General features: G+C 38.3%; 1 protein-coding gene across 1 annotated transcript in view; it reads left to right on the top strand.

The window, feature by feature from the left end:
• The window catches only part of LOC117340108, an 85286-nt gene that overhangs the window by 25581 nt on the left and 39357 nt on the right, over window positions 1–20348 (top strand). Inside the window, exons 7-11 of the mRNA XM_033901903.1 lie at window positions 1285–1347; window positions 15900–15982; window positions 16386–16494; window positions 17164–17235; window positions 17695–17757. Of these exons, the coding sequence (XP_033757794.1) occupies window positions 1285–1347; window positions 15900–15982; window positions 16386–16494; window positions 17164–17235; window positions 17695–17757 (390 nt within the window). The remainder of the gene's footprint in view (window positions 1–1284; window positions 1348–15899; window positions 15983–16385; window positions 16495–17163; window positions 17236–17694; window positions 17758–20348) is intronic.

Below are 20348 nucleotides of genomic sequence, written 5' to 3'. Positions count from 1 at the left end.
ACATACCTATATAGGTAGAGTAGGGTGGTGTGACAGGGTCCTGACATACCTATATAGGTAGAGTAGGGTGGTGTGACAGGGTCCTGACATACCTATATAGGTAGAGTAGGGTGGTGTGACAGGGTCCTGACATACCTATATAGGTAGAGTAGGGTGGTGTGACAGGGTCCTGACATACCTATATAGGTAGAGTAGGTCGGAGTGACAGGGTCCTGACATACCTATATAGGTAGAGTAGGGTGGAGTGACAGGGTCCTGACATACCTATATAGGTAGAGTAGGGTGGAGTGACAGGGTCCTGACATACCTATATAGGTAGAGTAGGGTGGTAGTGACAGGGTCCTGACATACCTATATAGGTAGAGTAGGGTGGTGTGACAGGGTCCTGACATACCTATATAGGTAGAGTAGGGTGGAGTGACAGGGTCCTGACATACCTATATAGGTAGAGTAGGGTGGTGTGACAGGGTCCTGACATACCTATATAGGTAGAGTAGGGTGGTGTGACAGGGTCCTGACATACCTATATAGGTAGAGTAGGTCGGAGTGACAGGGTCCTGACATACCTATATAGGTAGAGTAGGGTGGAGTGACAGGGTCCTGACATACCTATATAGGTAGAGTAGGGCGGAGTGACAGGGTCCTGACATACCTATATAGGTAGAGTAGGGTGGAGTGACAGGGTCCTGACATACCTATATAGGTAGAGTAGGGTGGTGTGACAGGGTCCTGACATACCTATATAGGTAGAGTAGGGTGGTATGACAGGGTCCTGACATACCTATATAGGTAGAGTAGGGTGGAGTGACAGGGTCCTGACATACCTATATAGGTAGAGTAGGGTGGATGTGACAGGGTCCTGACATACCTATATAGGTAGAGTAGGGTCGGTGTGACAGGGTCCTGACATACCTATATAGGTAGAGTAGGGTGGTGTGACAGGGTCCTGACATACCTATATAGGTAGAGTAGGTCGGAGTGACAGGGTCCTGACATACCTATATAGGTAGAGTAGGGTGGTGTGACAGAAACCAAAGTGGTTTTCCCCAGTTGGTAGATTTCCATAATTAAGAATACATTGTTATACTTTTAGCCTCATATAAGCCTTACCTTACACTTATATATACTTTAGACATTATTTTCACTTATATATATTCAGACTTAAACACTTGTATGTAAATGGACCTTAACATTCACTTGAATTTTTATTATTCGCTATTGTAAATAACCTCTGACACCCAGCATCCTCAATATGTATGCCCTTTTCCATTACTATTGTAAAAGAAACAATTAGACGGTGATGCTGCTCGATTGATGGGTATACTGGCTACAAGTCCGTACCTACAGGTAACCTTTCACCTGGTGACAGCTCTGTGGACATGCATGTTATGTGGGAATGTGATACACACAGAGTTCTTCCTAATATACATCACACAAATAATGAAAACTTCCTCATTAATCTCAGAAATGGCTAAATTTCTGTTGTCCTTTTGTTCCCATCTGATGAAAACAATTTAAATGCCTTCTCTACAAGAACATAGAGCTTAAAATATGTTTCCTTAAGATATTATGTCAATGTTATAAATGTTCTCTGAGGCTTGGACTTTTGAAGGTGCATGCACAATCCATCTTTAAAACATGAAGTCACTATTACTGTTAATAGATTTTGATGCTCTCACTCTTTCTATAAATAGATTTTCATCATCCTCCCTCTTTGTTAACGATTGAGTATATAAATTTCTTCCATCAAACTCATGTAAGTCTGATTGGCAGAACGAAATGACAAAGAGTATGGCCATCATTTTGACAATTGTAGGTTGCTCCTACTATATAGTTTTATATAAAGTTATTGAATGTTTTAAAGGAAGAGTGAGAGAAGGGAAAAGAAGAGAAAATGTCAGTCTTTCATTTGACTGATATTGATCATTCCATGGTGGGTGCCAAGATCCCTTTGGGATCTCTTGTTGAAACTGTTGAGATCCCCATCCCCTAACCATATCTAGTTAAAACTGTTGAGATCCCCATCCCCTAACCATAACTAGTTAAAACTGTTGAGATCCCCATCCCCTAACTATATCTAGTTAAAACTGTTTAGATCCTCATCCCCTAAACATATCTAGTTAAAACTGTTTAGATCCTCATCCCCTAACTATATCTAGTTAAAACTGTTGAGATCCCCATCCCCTAACCATATCTAGTTAAAACTGTTGAGATCCCCAACCCCTAACCATATCTAGTTAAAACTGTTGAGATCCCCAACCCCTAAACATATCTAGTTAAAACTGTTGAGATCCTCATCCCCTAACTATATCTAGTTAAAACTGTTGGAGATCCCCATCCCCTAACTATATCTAGTTAAAACTGTTGAGATCCCCATCCCCTAACTATATCTAGTTAAAACTGTTGGAGATCCCCATCCCCTAACTATATCTAGTTAAAACTGTTGAGATCCCCATCCCCTAACTATATCTAGTTAAAACTGTTTAGATCCCCATCCCCTAACCATATCTAGTTAAAACTGTTGAGATCCCCATCCCCTAACCATATCTAGTTAAAACTGTTTAGATCCTCATCCCCTAACCATATCTAGTTAAAACTGTTGAGATCCCCGTCCCCTAACCATATCTAGTTAAAACTGTTGAGATCCCCATCCCCTAACCATATCTAGTTAAAACTGTTTAGATCCTCATCCCCTAACCATATCTAGTTAAAACTGTTGAGATTCCCATCCCCTAACCATATCTAGTTAAAACTGTTGAGATTCCCATCCCCTAACCATATCTAGTTAAAACTGTTGAGATCCCCATCCCCTAACCATATCTAGTTAAAACTGTTTAGATCCTCATCCCCTAACCATATCTAGTTAAAACTGTTGAGATTCCCATCCCCTAACTATATCTAGTTAAAACTGTTGAGATCCCCATCCCCTAACCATATCTAGTTAAAACTGTTGAGATCCCCATCCCGTAACTATATCTAGTGAAAACTGTTGAGATCCCCATCCCGTAACTATATCAAGTTAAAACTGTTGAGATCCCCATCCCCTAACCATATCTAGTTAAAACTGTTGAGATCCCCATCCCCTAACTATATCTAGTTAAAACTGTTGGAGATCCCCATCCCGTAACTATATCTAGTTAAAACTGTTTAGATCCCCATCCCCTAACTATATCTAGTTACAACTGTTGAGATCCCCATCCCCTAACCATATCTAGTTAAAACTGTTGGAGATCCCCATCCCGTAACTATATCTAGTTACAACTGTTGAGATCCCCATCCCCTAACCATATCTAGTTAAAACTGTTGAGATCCTCATCCCCTAACCATATCTAGTTAAAACTGTTTAGATCCCCATCCCCTAACTATATCTAGTTAAAACTGTTGGAGATCCCCATCCCGTAACTATATCTAGTTAAAACTGTTGGAGATCCCCATCCCCTAACCGTATCTAGTTAAAACTGTTGAGATCCCCATCCCCTAACTATATCTAGTTAAAACTGTTGAGATCCCCATCCCCTAACCATATCTAGTTAAAACTCATGAGATCCCCATCCCCTATCTATATCTAGTTAAAACTGTTGAGATCCCCATCCCCTAACTATATCTAGTTAAAACTGTTGAGATCCCCATCCCCTAACCATATCTAGTTAAAACTGTTGAGATCCCCATCCCCTAACCGTATCTAGTTAAAACTGTTGAGATCCCCATCCCCTAACCATATCTAGTTACAACTGTTGAGATCCCCATCCCCTAACCATATCTAGTTGATACTGTTGAGATCCCCATCCCCTAACCATATCTAGTTAAAACTGTTGAGATCCCCATCCCCTAACCATATCTAGTTAAAACTGTTTAGATCCCCATCCCCTAACCATATCTAGTTAACACTGTTGATATCCCCATCCCCTAACCATATCTAGCATTCCTTGGCATCAAAAAATAAACAAGCTCATGTTGTTAAAAAAGGTCCTGGGGTCTTTCCCCATTCATTGTGACTCAATTTCTTTGTTATATCTTTATCTGGTCCCCACCCCATAACCATGTATAGCATTGCTGGACATCAGGAGATAGATAATATCCTGTTGTAAATATTAAGGCCCTGGAGTTTTTCCCCACCCCTCTGGACTCGGTTTCTTTGTTATATCTTTGAAACCATTAAGATCCCCACCTCATAACCATATATAGCATTGTTAATGGGTTAAATTTTTAGGTCACTAGAGATGAATCAAATACTCTTCACAGAAGATCCTTGACCAAAATTGTGAATTTCATGACCCTTAGGTCTCATGTTTCCCCTTGGGGAGGGGATAAACATTACTAAAGTGTTTATAGGGAAAACATATTTTTGAGCTTTATTTTTGCTTGATTTCTATTGGAATTCATTCTAATTTTGTAAACATTATCAGCATGGTATGATAATTTGATGGTATGCACTTGTTAGCCCTGACTGACCCCCAGGGGCTGATGGTCAGGGTCAAAAATGTAAGGGTCAAATTAACTGAAATTACAAGAAACATCTTCTCAAGACCCAAATAAGGTAAAATCAAATACTTTTTATTGATGGAAGGATCTTAAGGTGCTCTACCAAAATTGTTAATTTCATGACCCCGGGGTCTCACATTTGCCCCTTGGGACGGTAGTAAACTTTACTATAGTTTATATAAGGAAATAATATCTTTGACTTTCCTCTGTTGAATTTCTATTGGGATTCATTCTAACTTGTCTCAAATTAGCAAGATGGGATGACAGTATATGGGCCTCTTGTTTAAACTGTTGAGATTCCTACCCTATAACCATATATAGCAATGCTGGGCATCAAGGGATAACACAATCCTGATATAAAATAAAATAGGCCCAGGCATATTTCCTCACCCTAAGGAGCTTGGTTTCTTTAAATGCAATCATGCTAAGTCTGGACTTTGTTTCTAGGTTAGATCTTTTAAGCAACTAAACGTATATAGCATTGTTAGACATCAACAAATAAAGCTTTGAATGAGTTGACCGTGAACATTATTTTGACATTTGCTCAAATTAACCAGGTGAGCGATAAAAACCCTCTGGATTTCTTGTAGTAGCATTATGTTTAGGATAAAAATATCCTTGATGCCATTTTGACATTGTCATGATTATAATGGAGCTAAAAGAACTGATCCTGAAATTGTTTTTAATCCAATCTTTGTAAAATATCTGTATCAAAATTTATTCAAATTAATTATGATGTTTTCATATGATGAAGTTGATGCTTATTGGGATGAACTCAACATATCCTAAGTAGTCTTCACTGTTACAGTGGCTGAGCTACTTACAAATCTCTTATGTTGTAATTCTCCAAATTCTCACAGTAAACATTAGAAAAACAAGATAAAAAAACATCCAGTTGGTGATCAGGGTACCATTTCACAAAGCTTCGTAGCTTTAACAAATTTTCGTAACTTTTCTGTGAGTCAGATTTAAGATTTACTGAGCGTTTTACAAAACTTCATAGCTTAAAAACTTTCGTAACTTACATTAAAAACATTACATAACTTTATGCAAATCCGCAATGTCAACGAAAACAATTTGACATTGAGATAAAAACCAGGTTTTGAATGTCGAAGAGTGATACTGTCAAAATAGTAATTGTACGTATTTTCGTAGACTGCACCAGCAGTAAGTCTATTTTAAGACTAAACTCATGCATAACGTCTATCTGTGTGCAGTGAGTAAAATCTGTACAAATTGTGTTATTTACCAGCATGATATTCTAATGGAATTTTACAGAAAATTATAAAGTTTATTGTCTGAGTACAGAACATGGGTCCAGGGCCAGCATATGTACACATGTTTACCAGGGCCAGCATACATGTATGTACACATGTTTACCAGGGCCAGCATATGTACACATGTTTACCAGGGCCAGCATATGTACACATGTTTACCAGGGCCAGCATATGTACACATGTTTACCAGGGCCAGCATACATGTATGTACACATGTTTAACTGCAGCAGTGTCATCTTTTTTAACTTCCAACTTAGAAAGCGGTATATTTGTATCTAGAGAATGTACAAATTTTGTCATAAGATATAAAAAAAGTTATGAACACCTTTTTGAAGAAGTTTTCAGAAGTACTTAAGCAATTCGTAAGTTAAGAAGCTTTGTGAAATGTAAGCAATTCGTAAGCTAAGAAGCTTTGTGAAACGGTAGCCAGACGAAGTCATTGTTTCTGTCACTGTTTGTTGAGTCTGACAACTGTGAGGTACAGACAGGAATCCATTACGGATGATTTGTACGACTTCTGTGTTGATACCGTACAAAAATTGTAATGCATGGCTACCAGTCTAGATTTGGATGTCTTGTGTAATTTAAAAATGACATCGTCAGTTGCACGTTTGTGATTTTTGTGTTAATTCTAGGTGAATGTTTTTATCACAATACAGTATATCTGATGTTTATCTTTGTGTGTGTTTTGTTGTAAGTTTTCATTCAGCACATCAGCACTGCCTTGAGGTCCGCACAGTCATGTCTGCATGAAACAAAAACCTTAATATGTTTAGGGAAATATGTATGTTATACCGTATATCTACGTCTGTATGTGTACATGCTATCAGTCAAAGAAACTCCTCATATTTCCTAATCACATACCATTTTCACATAATTGTTTGGCAAGAATGTTGAAAAAAGTTGTATGAAAATGGATCCAGCATGAGAGATTTAGAAAAAAAATTGGAGAGATTGAGTCTCCAAATTATATACTTTCACATGTTTGTGTTGCATTGTCAAAACGAATCATACAGGTGTGTGGTACAGGTGTGTGGTACAGGTGGTACAATGGATAGATACAGGTGTGTAGTACAGGTGGTACAATGGATAGTAGATACAGGTGTATGGTACAGGTGGTACAATGGATAGTAGATACAGGTGTGTGGTACAGGTGTGTGATACAGGTGGTACAATGGATAGCAGATACAGGTGTGTGATACAGGTGGTACAATGGATAGCAAACACAGGTGTGTGGTACAGGTGGTACAATTGATAGCGGACAGATATGTGGTACAGGTGGTACAATGGATAGTAGATACAGGTGTATGGTACAGGTGGTACAATGTATAGTAGACACAGGTGTATGGTACAGGTGGTACAATGGATAGTAGACACAGGTGTATGGTACAGGTGGTACAATGGATAGTAGACACAGGTGTATGGTACAGGTGGTACAATGGATAGTAGACACAGGTGTGTGGTACAGGTGGTACAATGGATAGTAGACACAGGTGTGTGGTACAGGTGGTACAGGTGGTACAATGGATAGTAGACACAGGTGTATGGTACAGGTGGTACAATGGATGGTAGACACAGGTGTGTGGTACAGGTGGTACAATGGATAGTAGACACAGGTGTGTGGTACAGGTGGTACAATGGATAGTAGACACAGGTGTATGGTACAGGTGGTACAATGGATACTAGATACAGGTGTGTGGTACAGGTGGTACAATGGATAGGAGACATATATGTGGTACAGGTGGTACAATGGATAGTAGATACAGGTGTCTGGTACAGGTGGTACAATGTATAGTAGATACAGGTGTATGGTACAGGTGGTACAATGGATAGTAGATACAGGTGTATGGTACAGGTGGTACAATGGATAGTAGACAGGTGTATGGTACAGGTGGTACAATGGATACTAGATACAGGTGTGTGGTACAGGTGGTACAATGTATAGTAGATACAGGTGTATGGTACAGGTGGTACAACGGATAGTAGACACAGGTGTATGGTACAGGTGGTACAATGGATACTAGATACAGGTGTGTGGTACAGGTGGTACAATGTATAGTAGATACAGGTGTGTGGTACAGGTGGTACAATGTATAGTAGATACAGGTGTGTGAAACAGGTGGTACAATGGATAGCAGACAGATATGTGGTACAGGTGGTACAATGGATAGTAGATACAGGTGTATGGTACAGGTGGTCCAATGGATAGATACAGGTGTGTGGTACAGGTGGTACAATGGATAGATACAGGTGTGTGGTACAGGTGGTACAATGTATAGTAGATACAGGTGTATGGTACAGGTGGTACAATGGATAGTAGATACAGGTGTGTGGTACAGTGGTACAGGTGTGTGATACAGGTGGTACAATGGATAGTAGATACAGGTGTATGGTACAGGTGATACAATGGATAGTAGATACAGGTGTGTGGTACAGGTGATACAATGGATAGTAGATACAGGTGTGTGGTACAGTGGTACAGGTGTGTGATACAGGTGGTACAATGGATAGCAGATACAGGTGTATGGTACAGGTGGTACAATGGATAGCACACTTGCAATTTCTCCAAGATGACTCCAGTTTGATTACCATATCAAATATGAAAATGATAGGGTCACCTGTATGACTTTATGATTTTTATACCCCCGCAACGAAGTTAGGGGGGTATACTGGAATCAGGTTGTCTGTCTGTAGACGCATTTTGTCCGGACAACTCCTCCTAAACCAATGGGCCGATTTCAATGAAACTTCACACACATATTAATGATCATGTGAAGATGTGCATGCCACTTTCTTTTTCTCGAAATTATGGTTGCTATGGCAACTGGTCACTATAAACAGGTTTTCTGATAATAACCATAACTTTAAGTTTGTCCGACAACTCCTCCTTAACCGAAGGGCCGATTCCAATGAAACTTCACACACATATTAATGATCATGTGTAGATGTGCATGCCACATTCTTATTCTCAAAATTATGGTTGCTATGGCAACTGGTCACTATAAACAGGTTTTCTGATAAGAACCATAACTTTAAGTTTGTCCGGACAACTCCTCCTAAATCGATGGGCCGATTTCAATGAAACTTCACACAAATATAGAGGACCATGTGTAGATGTGCATGCCATTTTCTTTTTCTCAAAATTATGGTTGCTATGGCAACTGGTCACTATAAACAGGTTTTCTGATAAGAACCATAACTTTAAGTTTGTCCGGACAACTTCTCCTAAACCGAAGGGCCAATTTCAATGAAACTTCACACAAATGTAGAGGACCATGTGTAGATGTGCATGCCCACTTTCTTTTTCTCAAAATTATGGTTGCTATGGCAACTGGTCACTATAAACAGGTTTTCTGATAAGAACCATAACTTTAAGTTTGTCCGGACAACTCCTCCTAAACCGAAGGGCCGATTTCAATGAAACTTCACACAAATATAGAGGACCATGTGCAGATGTGCATCTCACTTTCTTTTTCTCAAAATTATGGTTGCTATGGCAACTGGTCACTTTATTACTGGGTTATCTTAGTTAGCCTCTAATTAACAGTTCCAATTCACCATTGACTCGTGTAGATTGCGGGGGTATTAGTCAGCCATCCTGGCGACAGTTCTAGTTTTTTTATTTGGGGGGGGGGGGGGGGGGGGGGGGATATTCTGGGTGTGCTAAGCTTTTCAGTACTTTTAGTACTTTGATTTTGAATATTCTTGGTGTGTTTCATTCCATTTCTATCAAAACATGGGCACAGGCATGTATATATTAATCTTTGCTAATATATAAGTTTGTGGTAGAATATTTATTCTGGTCCCTTTATAGGTTCATATTTCACACTCTGGTTTTACAGAAGTTTGATTTACAATGTTAGTACGTGTTGGAATTGATTACCTAACCTGTGTTAACCTCTCTTTAAAATCTAAGCTAGATTCTTCATTAAGTTTTGACACTGGTTGGCGGATATCGAAATGTAATAATACATTCAGAATAATTGATTAAAGATTAAAGATTAAATTGCTCCTGAATATTGATGGCAGACTGTGTTATTGTCGCTAGGTGTTGGTACTCTCACAGACCATTAAGCTTGTTAATTACCTTCAGAGAAAAACCGGTTTCAACACTTCTCATGTTTATGTGTGTGACCATCAAAACAAACATCAGGGTCATAATCAAACAACAACAAACATCAAAAGAGTTTGATGTTGGAAAAAAAAAAATATTTTTGAAAAATTCTTTCATAGATCAATGTCATTCTGATGATTTTGATGTCACAAATTGGATTCAGAACAAACTTATAAAAACCTGACTACGAGATTGTCATAACTTAAAAAGTATAAAATGGTCATAACTCAAAAACTGTTCAACTTCTCCATAACCAAGGGGCACAGAGACCAGATATTGGGTTATGATAGTATGAAGTATCTCCATCTTTGATTCGAAAGAATGTCAGGAAAAGAGGACTTAAATTTGTGAAAGCTGTAGTATGTTAGGACTAGTGTAGAAGTGTGAAGTTTCATAGTTTGTGAACCAGTCTACACCAGATAAATTCCTCAGTCCAGACCTGCCTGCTGACAAAGGTGGAAATAGTTTAGCATCATATACCACTGCTTGGCATTAGAAGATTATCACGTTGATTTATGAGGCAAAATATCTATGATACTTAATACATCAATAGCAGTAACTTGCTACATATACTTAAATACCTTTATAAAATAAGACCTCTTGGTTTTTTAAAAGTGTTTTGTTCTTAAAAGGAATACATATTTTGATATGAAACCCTGTGCCTCAGCTGAAATAAAATTTAAAACAAATATCAGTTCTCATTTCACACGTATGATGAATTGCTTGCACTTGACTTGTAGTGAGAGTGAAGAGCAGGTCGACTACATGTGTGAGGTAACTTTGGAAGTGTCTGAGAAGGTTACACAAGTTAGCCTCTACTGAGAGATTAATGAGAAAGTTTCCACAGGGCAATCTCATCAATTACCGAAGTAAATGTGTTATTTGGTTTTGAATGCTTCAGTTATTTATCTGATAAAGTGCTATTGTGTAGTTTGTTTAGAATGTGAACAACTTTTTTTCTATTATGACCCTTAAATAGAATAAGGTTGATTGTCTAGCTTACAACGGAATGTGTCTGTGAAGGTATGTGGACTAGTGTGTTATACTGATGACTACAGACATACCCGGTTACCTTATGTCTACAGATATACCTGGTTACCTGATATCTACAGACATACCCGGTTACCTGATGTCTACAGATATACCTGGTTACCTGATGTCTACAGACCTACCCGGTTACCTTAATTATTATGTCTACAGATATACCTGGTTACCTGATGACTACATATATACCTGGTTACCTAATGACTACAGGTATACCTGGTTACCTGATGAGTACAGATATAACCAGTTACCTTATGACTACAGACATACCCGGTTACCTTATGACTACAGACATACCCGGTTACCTGATGACTACAGACATGCCCGGTTACCTGATGACTACAGATATACCCGGTTACCTGATGACTACAGAGATATACACAATTACCTGATGTCTACAGACATACCCGGTTACCTTATGTCTACAGACATACCTGGTTACCTGATATCTACAGATATACCCGGTTACCTTATGTCTACAGATAAACCTGGTTACCTTATGTCTACAGACATACCTGGTTACCTGATATCTACAGATATACAAGGTTACCTGATGACTACAGATATACCTGGTTACCTGATGACTACAGACATACCCGGTTACCTTATGTCTACAGATATACCTGGTTACCTGATGACTACAGATATACCTGGTTACCAGATGACTACAGACATACCCGGTTACCTGATGACTACAGATATACCCGGTTACCTGATGACTACAGATATACCAGGTTACCTGATGACTACAGATATACCTGGTTACCTGATGACTACAGACATACCCGGTAACCTTATGTCTACAGACATACCTGGTTACCTGATATCTACAGACATACCCGGTTACCTTATGTCTACAGATAAACCCGGTTACTTTATGTCTACAGACATACCTGGTTACCTGATATCTACAGGTATACCAGGTTACCTGATGACTACAGATATACCTGGTTACCTGATGACTACAGACATACCCGGTTACCTTATGTCTACAGATATACCTGGTTACCTGATGACTACAGATATACCTGGTTACCTGATGACTACAGACATACCCGGTTACCTGATGACTACAGATATACCCGGTTACCTGATGACTACAGATATACCAGGTTACCTGATGACTACAGATATACCTGGTTACCTTATGTCTACAGATAAACCCGGTTACTTTATGTCTACAGACATACCTGGTTACCTGATATCTACAGGTATACCAGGTTACCTGATGACTACAGATATACCTGGTTACCTGATGACTACATATATACCTGGTTACCTGATGACTACAGATATACCTGGTTACCTGATGACTACAGATATACACAGTTACCTGATGTCTACAGACATACCCGGTTACCTTATGTCTACAGACCTACCCGGTTACCTTATGTCTACAGACATACCTGGTTACCTGATATCTACAGACATACCCGGTTACCTTATGTCTACAGATATACCTGGTTACCTGATGACTACAGACATACCTGGTTATATGATGACTACAGATATACCTGGTTACCTAATGACTACAGATATACCTGGTTACCTGATGACTACAGATATACCTGGTTACCTGATGACTATAGACATACCTGGTTATCTGATGACTACAGATATACCTGGTTACCTAATGACTACAGATATACCTGGTTACCTGATGACTACAGATATACACGATTACCTGATGTCTACAGACATACCCGGTTACCTGATGACTACAGATATACCTCGTTACCTAATGACTACAGATATACCTGGTTACCTAATGACTACAGATATACCTGGTTACCTAATGACTACAGATATACCTGGTTACCCAATGACTAGAGATACACCCGGTTACCTGATGACTACAGATATACCTGGTTACCTAATGACTACAGATATACCTGGTTACCTTATGACTACAGATATACCTGGTTACCTGATGTCTACAGATATACCTGGTTACCTGATGACTAGAGATATACCTAGTTACCTGATGACTACATATATACCTGGTTACCTAAAGATTACTGATATATACCTGGTTACCTAAAGATTACTGATATATACCTGGTTACCTAAAGATTACTGATATATACCTGGTTACCTAAATATTACTGATATATACCTGGTTACCTAAATATTACTGATATATACCTGGTTACCTAAATGTTACTGATATATACCTGGTTACCTGATGACTACATATATACCTGGTTACCTAAAGATTACTGATATATACCTGGTTACCTAAATATTACTGATATATATACCTGGTTACCTGATGACTACAGATATACCTGGTTACCTAAAGATTACTACATATATACCTGGTTACCTAAAGATTACTGATATATACCTGGTTATATACTGATATATACCTGGTTACCTAAAGATTACTACATATATACCTGGTTACATGATGACTACAGATATACCTGGTTACCTAAAGATTACTACATATATACCTGGTTACCTAAAGATTACTGATATATACCTGGTTACGTAAAGATTACTGATATATACCTGGTTACCTAAAGATTACTACATATATACCTGGTTACCTGATGACTACAGATATACCTGGTTACCTAAAGATTACTACATATACCTGGTTACCTAAAGATTACTGATATATACCTGGTTACCTGATGACTACAGATATACACGATGACCTAATGGTTACTGATAAACACTAATTACCTGATGCTATTTACCTGCTCGATTGATACATGTGTTGATGTTGTATGATTAGAAAACTTATCAGAACCTGTAATGTAGATCACTTATATTTGATAACATTATTTCAAAGTAAATCATTTAAATCTATGTATGTATCCTTTATTGAAAGAACTCAATACAAAATGTATATAGAAATAAATAGAATAATTCGTAATTCACTAATTTGCTTTTGCTAACATTTTCATTGATATTAGATATATATATATATATCAACTGATATTTATTAATACTGACGTATATATTTATTAATACTGACATATATATTTGTAGATACCATTTATCAGTAAGTAGATATCCTTTATCAGTAAGTAGATACCCTTTATCAGTAACTAGATACCCTTTATCAGTAAGTAGATACCCTTTATCAGTAAGTAGATACCATTTATCAGTAACTAGATACCCTTTATCAGTAAGTAGATACCCTTTATCAGTAAGTAGATACCCTTTATCAGTAAGTAGATACCCTTTATCAGTAAGTAGATACCCTTTATCAGTAAGTAGATATCCTTTATCAGTAACTAGATACCCTTTATCAGTAAGTAGATACCCTTTATCAGTAAGTAGATACCCTTTATCAGTAACTAGATACCATTTATCAGTAACTAGATACCCTTTATCAGTAAGTAGATACCCTTTATCAGTAAGTAGATACCCTTTATCAGTAACTAGATATCCTTTATCAGTAAGTAGAAACCCTTTATCAGTAAGTAGATACCCTTTATCAGTAAGTAGATACCCTTTATCAGTAAGTAGATACCCTTTATCAGTAAGTAGATACCATTTATCTGTAACTAGATACCCTTTATCAGTAAACAGATATCCTTTATCAATAAGTAGAAACCCTTTATCAGTAAGTAGATACCCTTTATCAGTAAGTAGATACCCTTTATCTGTAACTAGATACCCTTTATCAGTTACTAGATATCCTTTATCAGTTACTAGATACCCTTTATCAGTAAGTAGATACCATTTATCAGTAAGTAGATACCCTTTATCAGTAACTAGATATCCTTTATCAGTAACTAGATACCCTTTATCAGTAAGTAGATACCCTTTATCAGTAACTAGATACCCTTTATCAGTAACTAGATACCCTTTATCAGTAAGTAGATATCCTTTATCAGTAACTAGATACCCTTTATCAGTTACTAGATACCCTTTATCAGTAAGTAGATATCCTTTATCAGTAAGTAGATATCCTTTATCAGTAACTAGATACCATTTATCAGTAACTAGATACCCTTTATCAGTAACTAGATACCCTTTATCAGTAACTAGATACCCTTTATCAGTAAGTAGATATCCTTTATCAGTAACTAGATACCCTTTATCAGTAAGTAGATATCCTTTATCAGTAAGTAGATACCATTATCAGTAAGTAGATACCCTTTATCAGTAAGTAGATACCCTTTATCAGTAAGTAGATATCCTTTATCAGTAAGTAGATACCATTATCAGTAAGTAGATACCATTATCAGTAAGTAGATACCATTATCAGTAAGTAGATACCCTTTATCAGTAAGTAGATACCCTTTATCAGTAAGTAGATACCCTTTATCAGTAAGTAGATATCCTTTATCAGTAAGTAGATACCCTTTATCAGTAAGTAGATACCCTTTATCAGTAAGTAGATACCCTTTATCAGTAAGTAGATATCCTTTATCAGTAACTAGATATCCTTTATCAGTAAGTAGATACCCTTTATCAGTAAGTAGATATCCTTTATCAGTAAGTAGATACCCTTTATCAGTAAGTAGATATCCTTTATCAGTAAGTAGATACCCTTTATCAGTAAGTAGATACCTTTTATCAGTAAGTAGATACCCTTTATCAGTAAGTAGATATCCTTTATCAGTAAGTAGATACCCTTTATCAGTAAGTAGATACCCTTTATCAGTAAGTAGATACCATTATCAGTAACTAGATATCCTTTATCAGTAACTAGATATCCTTTATCAGTAAGTAGGTACCCTTTATCAGTTAGTAGATACCCTTTATCAGTAACTAGATACCTTTATCAGTAACTAGATACCCTTTATCAGTTACTAGATATCCTTTACCAGTGATTTATCAGCATCGGTATGTCGTTATTCATTACCTAAATATCCTTTTCAGCCTACAGATCATGTTGAAAAAGGGGCCAGTTTTGTTCACCTGAAATAAGCATTTTGTTAGTTTTTGTGTTGGACTCCACACAATGATGTATATTGATATAATTGATAATTCTATATATTTTTTATTTTGTGTTGTAGCCGAAAACCCATCCCGCGTTTACCTATGCCCAGACTGGAAGAGATACCTCAGATGTCATCTTTCCTCTCCGGGGAAATAAAAAGTATGAACTATCTAACATATCAAACAAATGTGATAAAAAGTATGGGCTATCTAATATATCAAACAACTGTGATAAAAAGTATGAACTATCTAACATATCAAACAACTGTGATAACAGGTTGATTAAATACCTCTGGAATTGGCACGTTCTAGTTCTTGTTAAAATTGTTTTAGTATATACACGAAAGGGGAAGAACTCTCACTGACATTGGTGACCTGAACTGTATTATCAAAGAATCATCAGAAAGTTGGCTATTGATACATACTGAACACCACTTAAACATCAGTTATACTGTGATCAAAACATTGTAGTGAGTTTACTGGACTTTTATGTGTACATTGTATTCTTATAAATGGAAATAAGCATAATTAATTTACATTGAATCATGATTACTTTTGTTTAGAGCATTAAAGGGAGGATGGCCTCAGCTCAGGAGTGTCCCCTCGCAAAATATCACCCGGGGCGAGGCTCAGCGGCTGGTTAATATCGCAACCAAACTGTTAGTAGCCACGGTATGTATCATTGTACAGGTTCATGTCTACTAAATGTCATACTACTGGGTTAGCCATGACACATTCTGTTACACATGCCTGATTGAGTTCCTTTACATGAAAACATCATGGAAGTATGTTTAAGGAAATAACTGTGTCTTTATAATAAGTCTGGACTTTATATCACTAGTATTCGGCTGGCCTTCACCTAACTAGGAATCAAACATTTTACTGTATTCGATTGATTTTTGATGAGGCTATTGGCCTGGGCTCTGCATGATCAGCATATTGAGTTGTTTTTTTAGCTCGTGTCTTGAAGAGAGGAGGAGCTTATGTTGTCACCCTTGAGTGTCAGCGTCAGTGTTGGTGAAGGTTTTAGTGCAAGTGTTCCGAGGCATCAGTAAACTCCTTTAGAAGTGTACTAGGGTACTGATATTTGGTTTGAAGGGTTCTGTGGGGGCTAACTATTACTCCTTGGAGTCAGAATATATCATTTATGCACTTCAATGTTTTATGTCAAATATTAATATTAGAGTATATGGATATGGGTTTCTGTTGGTGAGTCCACCCCCTAATACTAGTGTGAGGGGTAGTGGTAAACAACCTAGCTTTTGTACCGTCAGCAGTGTTGATTCTCCTGTTATTGACTTACCTAGCCAGCCTGTTTCACATTTGGTAACCTTGTTTCAGGAAACTGTGGATATCATACAGCCTCGGCCTCCTAGTCCAAAGAGGGGACAGTCTGCCCCCAAACCATTTGAGGTAAGTAGAATGCTTTACCTTAACGCTAGTGTCACTGCATGTATATTTGTTTTTGTTGATTTTTTTTCCATCTTACCAATTTGTAACAATAGTTATGTACTTACAGTGAAATCTTTTATGATTTCTATTTATGAAGTAGTGATGTTCCTAGATTTGTTAGCTTTAGTGAAATCACTTTTAATTGTAATTCAATTGCATCATCACAATTTGCTCTCAGCCAAAATGATTTTTTTTTATATTCCATCTTGCTAATTAAGTGATAAGCTCTGCCCTGTGTTATTTGTTATATCACTTACTTTCTCCCGCCACTGCACTTTCAGTGATTTAGATGAATACTATATATAGTAGAGTATTAAGTAGAATGTTTGCTGGTCACATGCATGTCCTTATATGGCTATCCTGCTTACTTTCTGTGCCTGTCGTGGTTGTATGTGCTCCACTCTTGCCACACCCACGTAGACTGAGAGGTTGCTTCCTGGGCTAGATGATCAGCTGGTATATATCCCAGTAGACTCTCCAAAGGTAAGTAGGTCACAGTGACTTTAGAAAGACATAATTTAATTTTCTTATTTATCAGTTACCTTCATAGTATATTTTCAATCTGCAGGGGAAACCACCCCTTTAATCAGTTTCACCTATCTCAAGTGACCACCCCTATTGTTAACATCACTGGTCTTAAGTGACCAACCATATTGTTAACAACACTGGTCTTAAGTGACCACCCCTATTGTTAACATCACTGGTCTCAAGTGACAAACCCTATTGTTAACAACACTGGTCTCAAGTGACCATCCCTATTGTTAACACTGGTCTCAAGTGACCATCCCTATTGTTAACAACACTGGTCTCAAGTGACAAACCCTATTGTTAACAACACTGGTCTCAAGTGACCATCCCTATTGTTAACACTGGTCTCAAGTGACCATCCCTATTGTTAACACTGGTCTCAAGTGACCATCCCTATTGTTAACACTGGTCTCAAGTGACCATCCCTATTGTTAACACTGGTCTCAAGTGACCACCCCTATTGTTAACACTGGCCTCAAGTGACAAACCCTATTGTTAACAACACTGGTCTCAAGTGACCATCCCTATTGTTAACACTGGTCTCAAGTGACCATCCCTATTGTTAACAACACTGGTCTCAAGTGACCATCCCTATTGTTAACACTGGTCTCAAGTGACCATCCCTATTGTTAACACTTGTCTCAAGTGACCATCCCTATTGTTAACACTGGCCTCAAGTGACCACCCCTATTGTTAACAACACTGGTCTCAAGTGACCACCCCTACTGTTAACACTGGTCTCAAGTGACCACCCCTATTGTTAACAACACTGGTCTCAAGTGACCACCCCTATTGTTAACACTGGTCTCAAGTGACCACCCCTATTGTTAACACTGGTCTCAAGTGATCATCCCTATTGTTAACAACACTGGTCTCAAGTGACCATCCCTATTGTTAACACTGGTCTCAAGTGACCATCCCTATTGTTAACAACACTGGTCTCAAGTGACCATCCCTATTGTTAACACTGGTCTCAAGTGACCATCCCTATTGTTAACACTTGTCTCAAGTGACCATCCCTATTGTTAACACTGGCCTCAAGTGACCACCCCTATTGTTAACAACACTGGTCTCAAGTGACCACCCCTACTGTTAACACTGGTCTCAAGTGACCACCCCTATTGTTAACAACACTGGTCTCAAGTGACCACCCCTATTGTTAACACTGGTCTCAAGTGACCACCCCTATTGTTAACACTGGTCTCAAGTGATCATCCCTATTGTTAACAACACTGGTCTCAAGTGACCATCCCTATTGTTAACACTGGTCTCAAGTGACCATCCCTATTGTTAACACTGGTCTCAAGTGACCATCCCTATTGTTAACACTGGCCTCAAGTGACCACCCCTATTGTTAACAACACTGGTCTCAAGTGACCACCCCTACTGTTAACACTGGTCTCAAGTGACCACCCCTATTGTTAACACTGGTCTCAAGTGACCAACCCTATTGTTAACACTGGTCTCAAGTGACCACCCCTACTGTTAACACTGGTCTCAAGTGACCACCCCTATTGTTAACAACATTGGTCTCAAGTGACCACCCCTATTGTTAACACTGGTCTCAAGTGACCACCCCTATTGTTAACACTGGTCTCAAGTGACCAACCCTATTGTTAACACTGGTCTCAAGTGACCACCCCTATTGTTAACACTGGTCTCAAGTGACCACCCCTATTGTTAACATTACTGGTCTCAAGTGACCACCCCTATTGTTAACAACACTGGTCTCAAGTGACCATCCCTATTGTTAACAACGCTGGTCTCAAGTGACCAACCCTATTGTTAACTCTGGTCTCAATTGACAAACCCTATTGTTAACAACGCTGGTCTCAAGTGACCATCCCTATTGTTAACAACGCTGGTCTCAAGTGACCATCCCTATTGTTAACAACGCTGGTCTCAAGTGACCATCCCTATTGTTAACACTGGTCTCAAGTGACCATCCCTATTGTTAACAACGCTGGTCTCAAGTGACCATCCCTATTGTTAACAACGCTGGTCTCAAGTGACCAACCCTATTGTTAACACTGGTCTCAAGTGACAAACCCTATTGTTAACAACGCTGGTCTCAAGTGACCATCCCTATTGTTAACAACGCTGGTCTCAAGTGACCATCCCTATTGTTAACAACACTGGTCCCAAGTGACCACCCCTATTGTTAACACTGGTCTCAAGTGACAAACCCTATTGTTAACAACACTGGTCTCAAGTGACCACACCTATTGTTAACAACACTGGTCTCAAGTGACCACCCCTATTGTTAACAACACTGGTCTAAATTAAGTGACCACCCCTATTGTTAACAACACTGGTCTGAATTAAGTGACCACCCCTATTGTTAACAACACTGGTCTGAATTAAGTGACAAACCCTATTGTTAACAACACTGGTCTCAAGTGACCACCCCTATTGTTAACACTGGTCTCAAGTGACCATCCCTATTGTTAACACTGGTCTCAAGTGACCATCCCTATTGTTAACACTGGTCTCAAGTGACCATCCCTATTGTTAACACTGGTCTCAAGTGACCACCCCTATTGTTA

Source organism: Pecten maximus, chromosome 1 (assembly GCF_902652985.1).
Source record: "Pecten maximus chromosome 1, xPecMax1.1, whole genome shotgun sequence".
Taxonomy (NCBI): domain Eukaryota; kingdom Metazoa; phylum Mollusca; class Bivalvia; order Pectinida; family Pectinidae; genus Pecten; species Pecten maximus.
Note: the sequence above shows the minus strand (reverse complement) of the source record. Positions and strands in the feature narration are given on the sequence as shown.